General features: G+C 40.3%; 2 protein-coding genes across 7 annotated transcripts; both read right to left on the reverse strand.

Moving 5' to 3' along the window:
• Positions 1-21: 21 nt before the first annotated feature.
• ccng1 (cyclin G1) lies at positions 22-4,114 on the reverse strand. Its single transcript, XM_069171472.1, has 6 exons — positions 3,901-4,114; positions 2,601-2,864; positions 2,259-2,512; positions 1,786-1,864; positions 1,393-1,503; positions 22-1,209 (listed from the first exon to the last, which is right to left on the reverse strand). Exons 2-6 carry the CDS (start codon positions 2,862-2,864, stop codon positions 1,018-1,020), a joined length of 900 nt encoding a protein of 299 aa, XP_069027573.1. The 5' UTR covers positions 3,901-4,114; the 3' UTR covers positions 22-1,017.
• Positions 4,115-4,415: 301 nt separating this feature from the next.
• On the reverse strand, positions 4,416-15,730 carry LOC138211513 (septin-8-A-like). Of its 6 annotated transcripts, none has more exons than XM_069171469.1 (10): positions 15,422-15,676; positions 11,644-11,758; positions 11,341-11,536; positions 10,632-10,818; positions 10,385-10,546; positions 10,014-10,110; positions 9,661-9,829; positions 8,248-8,380; positions 7,960-8,150; positions 4,416-5,463 (listed from the first exon to the last, which is right to left on the reverse strand). In XM_069171469.1, exons 1-10 carry the CDS (start codon positions 15,659-15,661, stop codon positions 5,409-5,411), a joined length of 1,545 nt encoding a protein of 514 aa, XP_069027570.1. In that variant the 5' UTR covers positions 15,662-15,676; the 3' UTR covers positions 4,416-5,408. The 6 variants fall into 6 exon arrangements, with proteins under 6 accessions (XP_069027570.1, XP_069027567.1, XP_069027566.1 ...); XM_069171466.1 differs by lacking the exon at positions 15,422-15,676 and adding an exon at positions 13,853-13,888; XM_069171465.1 differs by lacking the exon at positions 15,422-15,676 and adding an exon at positions 13,353-13,635.
• Between the last annotated feature and the right edge of the window lie 631 nt (positions 15,731-16,361).

Genomic DNA, 16,361 nt, shown 5'->3' on the forward strand with positions numbered 1-16,361 from the left:
TAACAAGAGTGCAAACAGCAATTGCTTTTCAATAAAGTTTTATTGAAAGGTACAAATCCATTGGTTAGTCAGATGGTTCATTCAATCGCCAAATTTTGGATTCGAGAACACATTTTATTTCTGTCACTAAAATAAAACGTACTACACAGGGAAACTGGCAAAGAAAATGCAAAACAAGTTCCAACCTACATTTCCACTGCAACCACCAATTTTTGTGCGTGTTCTCTGCATCATTGACAACCGAAATCAACTCACACTTGTAGTGCTTCACTCTCTTCACAAATCAAGAATGGGTGAAAACAACTCATCTGTAACCACTGCTGACATTTCAGCTCGAATAGCGTGGTTAGCCATACACGACAGGATCGCCATTAGCTTCACTTCACTGGCGCAAACCAGAGCTCCCGCGCCACATCAAGTTTAGAAAAAAAAAAAAATCATCACCTTGGGTAGGAGTGTGCATTCAGGACAGTTTAGCAACCTAGGGTGGGAGTTAAGGATTTTGGGCCCGATTTCTTGGTTCCATTTTTGCTGTTCACAAAATCCTTCTCCCTCCTCTTCCACATGGTGGACTGAGGACCTAGGTGGTTATATACTTATTAGCTTAAAACCAGCAACCCGTTCCAGGAAATACCAATCACCTTGGTACGGATTTGAACAAGAACATACTGTACACCTGTGCAAGCAACTCAAGACAGGAAAGTAAAACTTAGCAGGATGGGAGCAGATTGACCTTTCTGACGAAGCATTACTCCTTGTCATCGGGACAGAAAAAATATATAGTGTGCTTGATCAATTCATGTACGACAAACAAACGGAAACATTTGGGCTTTTCCTTAAAGAAATCCATCATCTCAGATAAAGATCTGTAAGGAAAATAAGTGCAACTGTAAGCAGGTGACCGTACTGCAAGCAAGTCACCCAAAAGTTACATCCAGTCAAAGAACAAGGAGGTAACAGTGAGGACAGCTGTAGTCTATCTCTGCATGCAAGGCCACCCACTCGTACGCTCAGGTCTTAACAAGCGGACTCGGGTATGGTGGGAAGATGAGCGATCTTGTAGTAGCTGTGCTTCAGCTGACGTGCAGTTCTTCCCGAAATAGTCCAGCGGAGTCTCTGGATGTTTGGCTTCCAGCACTTAGTGGCGGCATATTCAGTCAGGCATTTTCCAACTAACTCCCGCACACAAACTACGTCCCCGTCCTTAATCTGCAGAGAACAGAAACAGTTTATCGGACATGGCAACATGTCGCTCTCTGCTTTAAAAATTCATTTAAAAAAAACAGAAAAAAGCATTATTGTTCCAGTTATTCAGGTCCTCCTTTTATGCCAACTAATTTTCACACAGCTAGATTACTAAAAGTGCAGCACATATTTAAGATAAGGACTTACGTTGAGCTGCTGCTGCAGGCTTTTCAGGGCCCCAGATATTTTGTCATCGTGCTCGGGTTCATGTTGTTCCTGGGCCTCAAAACACAGAAGAGCCATGGCAAGCAAAGATGGCTGCAGAGAAACAGCCACAAAGATTGTTATTGCCAAAAAAGAAACCTGCAGCAAATATGCTTGTCTCACATTTTATGAATGAAAATGAACCAGCACGGCTGGCCAACTTTTTACCAGGACCACAAATAATAAGTATGCAACATGAAAGCTGTTTGATTTCCAATCATATACAGTCAGAAAAATGGAACTGCCGGATGCCCTTGACATAAATTCTTCTAATATAATTCCAAGTGGAAACGGGCCATGATTGAAAATGCTGGGAAACCAGTTATTTTGGCCTACCTTCATTTTGGAGAAGACAAATGAGCAGTGACACGCTTTCAGCTGCGCCTCCAGTCTCTCAAGACTCAGTATCTTCTTGCTGTAAAAGGAAAAAGCTTTTAGTGTTGAAATTGCAGCTGCATAGGCAAGATGAATGTGAGGCACAGCTCACGGGGATGGACATCAATCTGCATCAGTCAATTTAGCGAAGTAATACCAACAACAATTATTTATATCTTTTTAAAGTACAACAACCATAACAACACTCGTAATGTTTGAAAAGAATGATTTTCATCGTTGTTTCAAACACGCTGTCACATGTCTAAAGAGCTACATGATTTCAAATAGGACTGTGCCTGTTGGATAAAAAATATATATTTTTGGCCAGTATTATCTGTAAAGCCAAATAGAAGAAGACACATTTTAGTAGAGTAAATATAATCTTGTTGAGTCATGGTGTAGCCCTGCAGGTTGACGGGACCATCTGTCCTTACCTCTCAGCGTCGAGCTGCTCCCGGATGTGGCTGTGAAAGAGGCGGAGAAAGCGGAGGGCGGTGGGGGCCTTCACCTTCCAGTAGAGCTTCTCCATGATGATCTTCTCCATCCTCATCATGTCAGACACCGTGAAGCGATTCTGACTGATGCGGATCAGGTCATTGGCCAGAGGCACGTTCTTCTCCTCTTCCGAGGACTTCACGGCAATGTAGAAGCAGCACAGGCCCACACAGGACAGATGCTTGGGCTGAATCTGTAGGAGACGGGGAAAGAGAGATTAGAATATAGAGAAAACGTTGTGGGAAACTCAACAAGATGTACATTAAAGGCACTTTACTGACCTTCATTACAGAGAGGAATCGATCCAGCAAGCTGATGGCCAACGAGAAGGTCTCTGAGCTGAAACCAAAGAACCTGGTCAGGGAGAGCAGGTCCTTCACCTCAATCTCTCTCAGTCTGGTAGTCATCCTGAAGCCATTGTCCTGGGCACTCTCAATGAGCCTCAAGCCACTCAGCTTCGGTTGGTATCGGCCCTCCAGATCCATCAGGGCCTTCAGCTGAACAGCAAAGGGCTGTGCTGCGGGTCCGCTCGCTGTGTCAATCATCTGCACAGAAAGGTAAATAGAGCTGAATGATACTGGCATGCTTGAATTTTAATCACAATACTCGGGCCTGTGAGAATGACTATGGAAATATAATAGTTTGTAACCATGGGTATCTGTGGCTATCTACAGATATTAGAGCTTGAACTACCACCTGAAATCACCAATCTATAGAACTAGATGTGCTTTTTTTTTTTTTAAGGCTAAGAAAGAAAAGGTACTTTATGAGAGTAAAGGGAGGGGACATCCACACTTTCACTCTATTACAACAGTCCTAATATTAATTAAATTTAAATTCAGGGTTTACATGCCGGTAGTTCACCAATAGGAATAGATGAGGATTAGTGTGTTGCTCAGGAGTGTCCGAGACACGAAGGTGCTTCCAAATTTGAACGTTATCCAGTAACAAGCCCTGCCCCAACAGCTGTCACTGAACTGGACTCAACTGGACCAGACGGGAGGCGACACATAACGGGGACATGTCAAATAAAGTTTCTCTATTTGTAATAATATATATATATATATATATATATATATTTTTTTTTTGTATCATATTAAGGTTGTGCGAGTTTGGTAAAACATACGATCCCCACGGTGTAAGTGACACTTTGATAAAGGGGTCGGTACGTGAGGCTGTGACTCACAGGACCGGGCCTGGTCTGTCAGACCGTGAAGCCGTCATGTCCCGACATGTCTCTGCCGCACACACTAACGGGAGAGCTAACGCAACAACCTGCCGACCGACCGCAACAAACCCGAGTAAAAAGTGACACAGCTCAACCCGCAAAACTGTAGATGAAACCATCAGACGCCACAGTGCTCGTCTTGCGTCAACTAAACTTCACGAAGGCGAAGTGAAAACGACCAAATGTAAATGTTAGCGACAGCCGCTAACGCTAGCTAAACTTCATTTTAAAACTTGATGGCGTTATTTATTTTTCTGCCGACAGACAGCCGCACGATGACACGTTTTCGGTTTTTACAATCCCTCAAATGCCAAATGTATAGTTATTTCACTTGATATAGAAGAATTACTTACCTTGGGTAGTTACTTTGCCTTTAAAATTGTGGTGGAAAAAAAAAAAAAAAAAAAGTAGCGGAAACTGTCTCCAAGCGCTTTGAACAAGCGAGTGAAAAGAGGTTTAAAACACACACAAAAAAAGTGTAAGTATGAACTTTCAATAAACAAAGTTTTAAGCATAGGTTGATTTCTGCCTATGCACACCCCCTACCCCTGGCGTAAGGCGATGGGGAAAAGGACAGCTTTGGTATTAAAGCAGGCATAAAACCAAGCCCATGCTGAGCTTTCATTGGCCACCGAACGAGGACGTCTCCTGTTCTAAATTTCAATTGGATGTATTTCCAGCCATTCGTTAATAAGTCCCGCCCTTTATATTTCGTTGAGCCAATCGGAGCCAAGAAGGCGGAACATGTCCATAAATAGCGACGCACCGTGTTCGCCTGTTTGGTATTGTTTACAATAAAATAGTACTACACAAAAATACTTTTGGATCATTTGCGAATAACACAGAGATATAATATTAATTGACACAGTTGACTTTCTGAATTATTTAATCGTTCAGTAAATTAGAACCCCCCCCAAAAAAACAAAACAAAGATGTACACCATGTTAAAATAGGGGGAAGTAACAGCAAAACAGTAAATTTAGAGAATACTGAGCAGGATATCTTAAAAATGTAACGTTACAAATGTTTTCATAGACCAGGCATTAGCAGGCAAAGGCTCCTCTTCATTTGAAAGAGAGGCCAACAGGCAGGTTTCTGGAACAGTCTGGAAGGAACCTGAACCTGCTGAGCCACCAGTTTACCACAACCATTTATTTTTTGCCTAAAAGTGCATTTTTGCAGAGAACAATACACATGTTCATTAAAGTAACTCTTTATTACATCAGGGTTTACAAATCAGCGAGCGAGCCCACACCGACTCACCAGAACGATCTGCTGACATGAAGAGATGTTGTCCTACATTTATATACATCCAAAGGTTTTCATGTAACAACAGAATATATATATTTTTGCAGTTAAAACTATGATATACTTTTATCTATATCTATAGACACAACATGAGGGATGACAGGTTAGTATGACAGGGCACTATTTATGATTATAGATATGATTAAAGATAGTATTTGTAGTATGATTGATTTAAAGTGCTTCTAAATCATAATATGATTCACAATCTATTCCTTCAACAGCATAATCATGTCAGTTTATATCTCACAGTGTAAATTGTCATCAGTCAGAAACTACAAGCGTTACATGGCAGACGAAAGAAGATAGCACATTCAATACAAAAACTGAGGTTTTGGCAAAGGATATCTCTTAATACTGGTCGGAGTGAAGTTTAGGAGCCATGCAGAGACCATGCTACAGAGGGCTGTTAAAAGCTTAAAGGACAAGGTTTAGTAGCCATGGAAGACTTCCGGCTGATTCACTTCCAGGGACGTTTCATTTCTATAAAATTGTATATGCAACATTGTAAAAATAATACACTTGATCGTTAGTCTGTGGTGTGGTAGAAAGTCCTCTAATTCAAATTCCTTCCTGAGGTTAAGGAGCACGCAGATGGCAGACTAAAGAAGCTATGAAAAGGAAAGAAAAACCAGGTCATTTATCTGGATAAGCGGCAGTCATTAAGGTCACTAAGCAAAGCTCAACAGCACGTGAAATACTAAAATCTAGTGCAAATGTTGCTCAAAACTTAATAAGCATTTTTGCTAGGTATTATGTTAGCTGCTAATGACTTTATGCAATCACAAAACTGAAAGTTTAAATCAGGAGCTAATGCTTTTACAAGAACACCGAGTAAATAATAAGTATCAGATGTGTTTGGGTATGTAATGAAGACAATGGCTGCAACAAGAAATGCTTTGAATCATACAAATGGCTGATGTGATGGATGGTGTATTGCAGAGAGGTACTGAAGAGGAATGGGTTCAGGTGACAGATGAACTGATGCTCTATTCCATTTTCCAATATCATTCTTTATTTGAAAGTAGATGAAAGCAAACTATTTGCTCATTTCTAGATTTACTGAATATATATTTATTAACCTCTTTAAAACTTTGCATAGAATAGTGTTTAGACAATTAAATTATCTTTCCTCAAAATACTAACAATTAAAAAAAACAAATGTCAATATTTTTTATATAAATTACATACTGTATTGTAAATAATCACATGTATAAAAACACACAAAATATTAATTCCATGTTACTAAATAACAAAGTCACAACCATCAGTTGAGTCAGTAACTGATAGTTTCCTGTTTTTATTTAGCCTTGTTAATATCTCACTGAGAACCACAGACTTAAATTTACAACTGGAGATGAGCACACATTCATGGCAAGAACATAAAATAACACAAGCTACACGTTATGAAAACAGTCCATGGATTTGTTATTATGCGTCTAGCACAGTCAGCATTAGGGACAAATTAAACACATTGGGCAAAGCTACCTTTTTGATCCATAAGTACACAGTGGCTTGTAGCCATCACAGTATTCAGGATCACATATGTGGACAGTGAGTCCATGAATAGTGTCACTAAGTAATGTATGACATGACAGTCTCTTTTTCCCATGCTGACAGCAGACACATTCCTGGTTTCCTTGTTTGAGCCATAAATCAACTGAAAGGGGGAAAAAAATAAGACAAAATGTGGCAAAGGAAAACAATGAGGGATTTGAAGTATGGTAGAAATCAAAAGAATGAAGGGAATGAAACAGGAATGTAACCGTGTTTGGGTTCCTCTAGCATCCATTTCCTTTCCACATATTTTTAGGCTACATTCAGAATCAGGCTGACAGCTCAACACGTTTTTTTGACACTTTGAAATATAAATCAGATTCACTCATGGAAACCAATTACTCCTAATGACATTTATGCCATAAAACTGAGACAGTTCCCAATGTGATCGCTCAACTCAAGAGTTTAAACTGTCACGTGCAACAAGACACAACACTGACACGTTGTCTGGATCATGGCTAATCGACTGTGACTACACATACTGTATGAATGTGTAAAATGGCTGCACATAAAAAAAAAATCAATGTTTTCTTTCACTAATGCAGCCTGGTGAGACACAGAAGTTCAGAGAATGTCCCCAATAGAGACTGCAGCAAAACAGATAAGTGTATCCAGCCTGTCATTTGAAAAAACAAATTATATATAGACACACAAATGTATTAATTTTTGCGGATATGTTTAATGTAGGTAGCTGTTCTTGCATTTTTAAATATGTGATTCCTTATGAACTTCTTTTTCTAAAGCCGGGTTATATATAATAGACAGATAAATCATCCAAATCTACACCGTCTTAATACCCTTGGTACTGTTAACATTTCCCCCCACATAATAGGATGTTAAAGCCAGTAAAAACTGCTGTTGATACTGAGATTCTTTGAAGAAACTTGGCTTTCATTTGTTCACATTTGTTTCTATTCTACTAGTTGTTCAGACAGTTTTGTGATGGTGAACTTTCAAGGCTGATTCTAGCTTCGAATTATGTGCAGGTGAGTTTTGAGCATACTAAATTAATCCTGACACGTAATGTTTCCACCTGCAAAAATAATTACAGTTGAACGTGGGATGTCTGAGTATCATCTGTGTTGCACATGGCGTAAGCATCGGTGAGACCGGTCGAATGTAAACAGGAGCGCCCCTGCCTGAGATACAGTCTGGCAGGTCAGCCTGCAGAGACATAAGCATCAGGCTGTGTCATGCAAGCTGTGACCCTTCCTACGGTGTCTGGGCACACGGTGTCTGTCTGAATCTGTCCCTGTATCACTTTGTGAGCCAACATGGCTTCTGGGAAGATAACGCTATCTCATTAATCACATTCTACAGCTCCCCCCGTCCAATCAACTCCACACAGACTGCCTTAGACAATACATGTCCATGTCTTTAGTATAAGATGTAAGTGTGACATTTAACAAATTATCTTTGAATAGGATGAGAGATCTTCGTGTTATTATTATTGTTTGGTGGCATTAACAGTTGAGCTGACAACCCTGGTGAACGAAATTAACTACCAGAACAACAATAGGGGATAAATACAAACAGAAAAACAGACTTACTTCTTCTTGTCCTTGTCCTTCTTGAATGGCTGTTGTGAGCAACCCTGCAGTGCCTGACCCATCAGTGTCTCAGCTGCAACCTTTCTCCTATTGAAGGCATTCATCTCCTCTTCCAGCTCTCGTCTTTTCGCCTCCAGATTTTTCTTTTCATCCTGGTGCATCCGCTTGAGCTGCTCAAACCTCTCATGAAGCTACAGATGATGACGATGATGAGACAGAGCACAATGTGAGAAATACCACATATGGTGTATTATCAACGAGCCATTATTTTATGATGTCGATCCTCACCTCTTTTTCTTTTTCTTTCAGCTCTGCTTCTGTCTCCTTGACTTTGTTGACAAACATCTGTCTCATTTCTTCCTCTTTGCGCTGCAGATCCACGAGGAACTCCTTCCTCTTGGCTTCGTATGTCTCCTGAAGGCTGCAGATCAGAGTAAAGACAACATTAAGCTCACGTCACAGCCCTACACGGACAAGATGGGCGACCAGGAGCTTGTTGCACCAGCTGTGTGTAACTTCTAACTTAGCTTAGTTCACATTTAGATTGAAGAGCAAAAGTGGTGACACAGCACATCATCAGATCTGACTGGATACAACGCGCATAAATGTTCTCTAATATTGGAAAGTTTTAAATTACATGTGAAAAATTTAAACAATATACCTCAAATTACAAAATGTTTTGATTGGGCAGATTTCCTTCTAACAGCCGAAATGATGTCACGGTTTAAACGGTAAGATGGACAAACAGATTTGTAAATCACTGGTTTGTCACAGTGCTGATCTCCATCTGAGATTTAATAACATTGAACTCATTTTGTGAACACATCTCCTCAGTACTAGGTATGGCAGTGGTAAAGCTGGATGAATACATGGAGGAACAAAAAGGTAACCAAATAAATCAGTTATTTGCTCTTACTTAAACAATAAATGGAGTCTAAATATGCATCTAATGCTTTACACTTTTTCTTCAAGTACTCCAAGCTTTCTTTAGTAAGTTAATTTATAAAAATCTTTTATTATTTTATTTTATTTCTTTCACTGGGTCATCAAACTCTTTAGACTTCCCATTCAGTGCACGTTTAATTATGTATCTATATCCCTTTTTCCAAACTAAACTTTTCCCATTTTTCCTCATCACATTTTCTGTTTTCCTTAACGAGACAGTTGTGTCCCTGAATGTCCACAGGAGAATATAGCGCATGTGTGACAGTGTATCTTTGGTCAATTTTGATGAAGTTGTTGATTTGAAAAAGTCTGTCAGAGTACAGGCCTAATTCCATGTACAGTAACAGCTTTATAAGAATCCAGTGGGTTCCACAGTGTGGAGGTCAAAACACATCTATGAGGTCTGCTCAAGCACCAACTTTTCCCTGAGTGTGACAAAAAGACAATTATTAGTGTTACTTTTTTTGTGGACACACACATGGCCGACCTGGATGACATAAGCATTGCGGTTTGTTTGTGATACACAAAGTTACCAAATTTACAGTAGAAGCATTAATCTCATCTAAATAGTGTTGAGATGGGATTAATTCATTTACACCTCACCACATCATGTAAACATTGATTTTAATGTGCTGTTTATGAATAAAGTAATTTATCTCCACAGTTTTGGAATTATTTAAAAGCAATGTTTTTTCTGGCAGTTTCACTGAAGTAAATTGCCTGAATGCATTACATCTCTGCTATCCCTAATTTCACCTGAACGACTGGCTGTCAGGGCCTGTGTCCTTGAAGCCCATCTCTTCCAGCTTGCAGCGACGGTACAGCTCATAGTGACGAGCGTGTGTTTGCTCCCGGAGATCCTCCATGTTCACACGCAGCAGCATCTCCCTCAGCTTCACAAAATCACAATGGTTTTCATTTTCCACTGGGAATAAAAAAAAAAGAGACAAAGTCTGTGTTTATTGTGCTCATAAAACCAGAGACTCATAATATTATGTTTATTTCTCCACTGAAAAACCCATAATAGTTTGGCAGCAGGCCTCTGACTGAACAGCTCTACTGTTTGGAGGACTTTTATGAGGCTTGTCAAATCCATTCAGCGTACTCACCCTGCACTGATCCCCAGGGGTACAGCCTTGCTTTCATCATCTTATTTCCTACTTTAACATCTTCTATGCTTCCAATCACAGCAAAGGGAAGATGAGTCTGCAACATAGAGTACTGACATTATTAGAAAAAAAAACACAATGCTGCTGTTGTCATATCCAGGATCTTGTATATTATAACATACTTATGATTTAGAGTGATGTTAGTTAACTCTCAAGCAGTTGAGAAGGTGAGCATTCATCTTAACCTGTAATCAGTCTCCTGAAGTAACTCGGCCACCAACTGAACATTATCCCTACATGGTAAAACAAGCATCATGCACTAACTACATGTACTGTGCTAAGTTATGTGTGTCTGTGTTTCGAGAACTTACATTCATGGAGGAGTTGATCTCTGCAACAGCCTCATCCTCTGTAGGAAACTGATATATCTGCACTCCGTTGCTGACCAGCTCACTCATAATCTTGATCTTTAATTTGTCCAGTTCACTCCTGGATACGGTGTCTGCCTTGGCAATCACAGGGATGATGTTCACCTGAATGGAAAACCAAAACGTGAGTGACAGACTGAGGAACAAATCACATTAACTGCTGAAATACAGAGTCTGAATCTGTTGTCACCTTGCTGTCCAGTTTCTTCATTGTGACGAGATCGAGGGACTTCAGAGAGTGTCCAGAAGGAGCGATGAAATACAGACAGATGTGGATTCTGGTGTCGTGGTAGTTATACAGGGAGCGTTTTATCTTTAGCTCCTCTTCCAGATACTGCTCATATTGGGCATCAATATACTCCAGAATGGGTTTATAGCTGCACAGAACAAAAAAGTTATTTTATCCTTACATGTATGAACTCATCCCTTCACATTGCTTTCCTTGTTGTTTAATAGACTTGTTAGTATACTGGTCACAAATTGCCCTCTAAAGTTGTGTAGCCAAGAATGCTACATTTTTATACTTCCTGCTGTTGGAGCACTGAGATGGCTATTGAGACTGCATTTGTTCTACCAGGCATGCCCTTATTCCCTTTCTCCTCCCTCCAATTCACATACCAACCACCAGGCAGAGCTCATTCACAATGCCACAATCACAAAAAAGTGTCTTAGCCAAATTATGAGCGCAAGAGGGGGATTAATAGCTGGCACTGATCTCACCAAGAACAATCTGTAGTGTTATCTCTGTTCATTCTTGGCAGCTTTATATACCATTTTAATAAAATTGTATGAGTTTTCTCTTTTTTGCCAGATGCTTTCCTCCATTTTTAAAAATATTTTTTCAGTCTGTTTTTCTACTCAATTTAACTAAAAGAAAAATATTGAAAAACAGTCTGTACCTTTCCTCTTTGTCGATCTGGTCTCCAAACCCTATAGTTTGCACAATAGTCAGCTTAAGGTTGACATTGCTCTCCTGCAGATTGTATGTTTGTTGGCGTAGCTGCACGTCCTTCTCATAGTGGCTGGTTTCCTCATTTTCAAATTTTGTATTGAAAAGAGTGTTCATCAGTGTTGACTTTCCAATCCCTGTCTCGCCTTAAAAAAACAGAGGAGATGAAACAGAAAGCAAAATCCACATGAATGCATGTTATGTCCACAGCACTAACTTTGGATTATGAACTCCTCCTGCCTTTTAGACGTACCTACACAGAGGATGTTGAAGTTGAATCCCTGTGCAACTGATTTGCTGACCAGTTGATCTGGCAGACTGTCAAACCCCACGTGGCCACTGAGCTCCAGGTTTCTCCATCCTTCATTCTGAGGTGCAGTGTTAAAAAAACAAACAAAAAAAAGGCAATACAATTTTGAGGTTAAAAAATGTCTCATCCCATCCCCACGTCATGCTTTTAAGCTTAAAAGCATTCTTTGCAAATGAGGTCATTTCTCTCTTCCACTTAACACACTGACTAGTCCGATCTATAAAAAGGTTCTGTCTGAAAAATCACCAACCAACTTCCTCCAGCAAAGACACGCAAGAGATTCATTTGAATTATGCAGCACTGATGTCACATTGAGTGTCTTCTGTCTGCATGATGAAATTTTAGGATGAGGGCTTAGTGTAATAATAACAATTTCTTAGTAACTTTACCACTGCAGACAGTCATGGTTTATAAATAATTATTTTTTTTTTTTTTTTTTTTTAATGATTAGTCTGTCAATAACTGTTTTGAAAGACAGCAACTCACCACATTGAAGCTGGAACTTTTTGCTTCAGTAGATCAACTAACTGACTTAACGACAGCATCAGCACCACTTTTTTTTTTCATGTGTATAAACTTGTGCTAATAAAACTGTTTAAATATTCATGGCGCTGTGTATACTTTCCATTTTCATTGATATAATGCTGAAATTAATACCCTATATGTTAGAGCTAACTATGTGTGTTGCCCTCGCTTGATAAACTGGCATGCTGAGAGGTTGTTCTTCCTATACCAGATTCACCCTGGGACCCTGGCATCTTGCAAAAGGCTCAACATGAGGACCAGGATGTGTTCAATACAACAATCATCCGCTTCTGTCTCTCTCTCTCTCTCACACACACACACTCACAAAGAGCTCTTTATCTGGATGTTATTTCACAGGGTGGGAGGATATCCAAGCTGCTTTCTGCCCTGGTACCCATAACCCTCCCCTCCCCTCCTACCCTCCCCCCTTCACAGTTAGACAAACACAGATGAATTCAACTATGTCATCCATCCTTTACAATGCAACCTGTGCACAGAGAACCAAACAAGAGGCGTTTACTGTGAACTAGGATGGGATTTAAATTCACCGCGTAGCCACGAATGAGGCGTTTGGTTGATCATACTTGTATTTTCGCTGAGCCATGCGATGCTGAACCCAGCTGCCACTACCGAGAGCTACTTACTGCATGTTTATCCTCTTAACTGAGTCTCTGACAGCCTGCCGCCCTGTGCTTCATTGAAACACTTGTCCCGTGATGTTTATTCAGCACCCGTGCCCGCGCACACCTGTCAGAGGTGCTGACATGGTAAACAGAAAAGTACTGATGCGCAGGCTGCGTGCGGTTTGACGTTGGACAGCGTGTCCGGATGCGCTTTTCTTCTTTTTTTTTTTTTCTACAAAAGATTGCTCATCAGTACAGGAAGACGAGGCATTTATTTTACCCCTGAATCGACCTTAGCTGGCCGCAAATCATTCCGACATCACGCTCCGACCACCGCAGCGACCCTGCTGCATTCTCCACACACATCTCATTACCGCCACCTTCCGCTTACATACACCTGAATGTTTTTTGTTTTTTTTTGCGTTTGCTAGTTTTAATTCTACTCTAAAGACGCCAAATATTAAATCACTGCAAGCGCGCAGACAACGGATCACCTGTACTTACTGCGAAAACATTTACCTTATTGGCCGCCATCGTCACAAGTGGCTGTGTGCAGGAATTATCTTCAACCAGACCTGCACAGTGACACACTCACTGCTTTCAATATGGCTACTTGGAGGCAACACCCCCTCGGTGCTGGAGGGCGATATTACAACAGCTCGAGAAAGCCTACTTCACCACTGAGGGAGTATTTGATGAGTCTTTTATCAGGAATGATGATAATAAAAAATAAAAAACTGCTCCGACAGACGGTAATCAGACAGCGTCCTTTGTCGTTTCCCGTGGCAACAGACGCTACTTCTTTTTTTTTCCTTTTTTTTTTTTAACTGTTTTCTTCAATTTCGTTGCATCTTTCTTGTTATTTTGATTTATTATAATTTGTTTTGCTCTAATAAAAAAAAAAAAAAGGCACTGTCCATGTTCAAGTTTCACGTATGGATCCACGAAAAAAATATTTTACATCTAAAGTAGGTCCAAAAATGTATCATTAAGCAATTATATACCTGGACACCGTCTGTCTCCATAGCAACAGGAAACTCAACGGTCCTGTTTTCGGACAGTTTACTTCCATTACTCCAGTTTGGATTCTTAAAATAGTATTTTTCCTGCGGGGAGGGTTGGTTGATGACGTCACTTCCCAGTTGTTCACACGTGTGTGTGTCAGTTTAAAGATACACATTTGTCTGCTTTGGGCTTCAATCTATTATTTTCTGATTTGATAACTTGTGCGAGTTTTATTGTTTAGATAAATATGCACAATGTGAGATGTGAAAATATCATCTGCGCCGGAAAAAGAGTTTATTGATGGAAATATTTGCTTTATATGGTAATATTTATACTTTTCTTGTTTTATCTTTTTATTTTGCACACCGTGGGACTGTCAGAAACAATATTTCGGTCTCTCAGTATGTCTTGTACATATGGTGGATTGATAATAAAGTTGACTTTGGTATTTACATTGCAATTATCAATAAAATATTGAGAGCACAGCACTGTGCAGACCCTGCATTGATCTTGCTCTTGTAAACTCAACTGCATAGTGAGCCAATTAACTGTACTTCAGTACAACGTAGAGTGCATTTTGCTTCACTTCAATGTTTCTATTAAATATTAATTTTACTTCTTATCCAAAATATTTACTTGATAGCAATGGATATCAAGAGTTTACATACAAGGTGTATGATTAGCATACAAAATAGCTATAATGTGTTTTTGTAAACCACATGTAACATTGTTAAATTAATAACTATTCAATTATCTAAAACAACCCTATAGAGGTCATTGTGCAGCCTAATTATGAATAATTGTACTTTTTATTCGCTGTACTTATTTTGTTGCCAATACTTTTGTGTTTCTACAAGTAAGATTATTTTACTTTTAAACAAGCAAAACCTCCTAATATTTCTTCCTCCACTGCAGCATAGGCAGACATCAAAAGCAGAACTGTTAGATACACTGAATTGTAATTTCATCACCGCTTTACTGGTGATGTTTTTAAAATGTGACTTCACGTGGATTTATTGATTTTTCCAAAGTAACTTGGTTAACATAATATGAATTAATATATATTACTAAGATATAGCATGAATACATGTATAAATATTCTGAATGAATGCTTAATATGATAGTATTATTCTGACTTCTCTTTTTAAATACGGACATTAATCTAAATTTAAAAATAAAAAAGTAGTCTTCATGTTAATCCACTTATCAAGAGACAGCAGCATTGCTTTCAAAACAGCCTTTTAACGGGAATGCAATTTAAAAAAATAAAATAAAAATAAAAAATCCCGAAAGATATATTCGGAGACTCGCCGGAAGCAGCAGGTTGGAGGAGGACCAGAGAGAGGGGAGCGCAGATCGAGATTATCCTGTGGATTTTACTTAATCCATCTGATACCGTATATCTTTTCATATTTATGCCCTGGCAGCACAAAATGGCTTTGACCCAAGAATCTGTGCTGTCTTTTTTACTGGAGCACGGAGGCAAAGTGAAGAACTCGGAGCTGCTGAACAATTTCAGGAGCCACATCAACTGCGGTGATCCCGCGGAAAAGCAGCACAATAGAGACCTTTTCAAGAAGTTGGTGAACAGCGTCGCTGTGGTCAAACAGATCGACGAGGTGAAGTTCGTGGTTGCGAAGAAAAGGTACCAGGACTTTTTGAAAGAGGGGGAGCAAGATGTGTCGCAGAAAACGCATATGGATGACAGCTTTTCGAGCCAAAACACGAGCTTTTCCTTCACGTCTCTCCATCGAGCCGAGTCCGCCTGGACGATCCGCTCGGACATTGAAAACAATAATGTGAGCCATCCCTCGAACATAAACAGCAACTATTATAGAGATGCCCAACGCGCGCCTGTGGAGAGCATGCAGAAAAGGAGGCTGTTGACGAGACACGTTAGTAGTGCAGACACGACCACTGTCAAGGTCCTGAATCTCTCCGGAGATAGGGCGAGCAGAGCGGGCAAATCTGAAGCCGTGTTCGCTGTCATCGCAGTAAAATCCCCCCCGAGAGGCTCTGCAGCAGCAGCAGCACAGGACGGGTTACAAGTGCATCAGCACACACTTTCAGACAAACCAGTCCCTTTGGGAAGCACACTTTCTACTCGACCAGAACCAGTTCTCTCTGCAGCTCCCGAGAAGGATGCATTAAGAGAGTCCCAGTGTTGGAAAACTAAACAGGCTGAGGCCACCCAGCCCCCAGGCTTTCCCCAGGTCAGGCCCCAAAACAAAACCACAAGACAGGCAGATGAGGCCAAATTCTGTGAGTCTGTGCCTTTGGAGCCATTAGCTCACGAGTGGCTGGTGAAGTGTGCTGCAGGATTGTGGGGACAGATACATGCTCTGCTGCTGCGAGACACACAGTTAGCACAGAGGAAAGACTTCATGTCAGGTTTCACTGCACTGCACTGGGCCGCCAAGGACAGCAACGGCGAGGTGATACACAAGCTCATGGAGATTTCCCGGAGAAGAGGCATTTATGTGAACGTCGACAGCAAAGCACACGGAG

This window comes from Embiotoca jacksoni, unplaced genomic scaffold, assembly GCF_022577435.1.
Source record: "Embiotoca jacksoni isolate LCO1_2020_lvr unplaced genomic scaffold, fEmbJac1.0.p SCAF_5, whole genome shotgun sequence".
Classification (NCBI taxonomy): Eukaryota; Metazoa; Chordata; class Actinopteri; family Embiotocidae; genus Embiotoca; species Embiotoca jacksoni.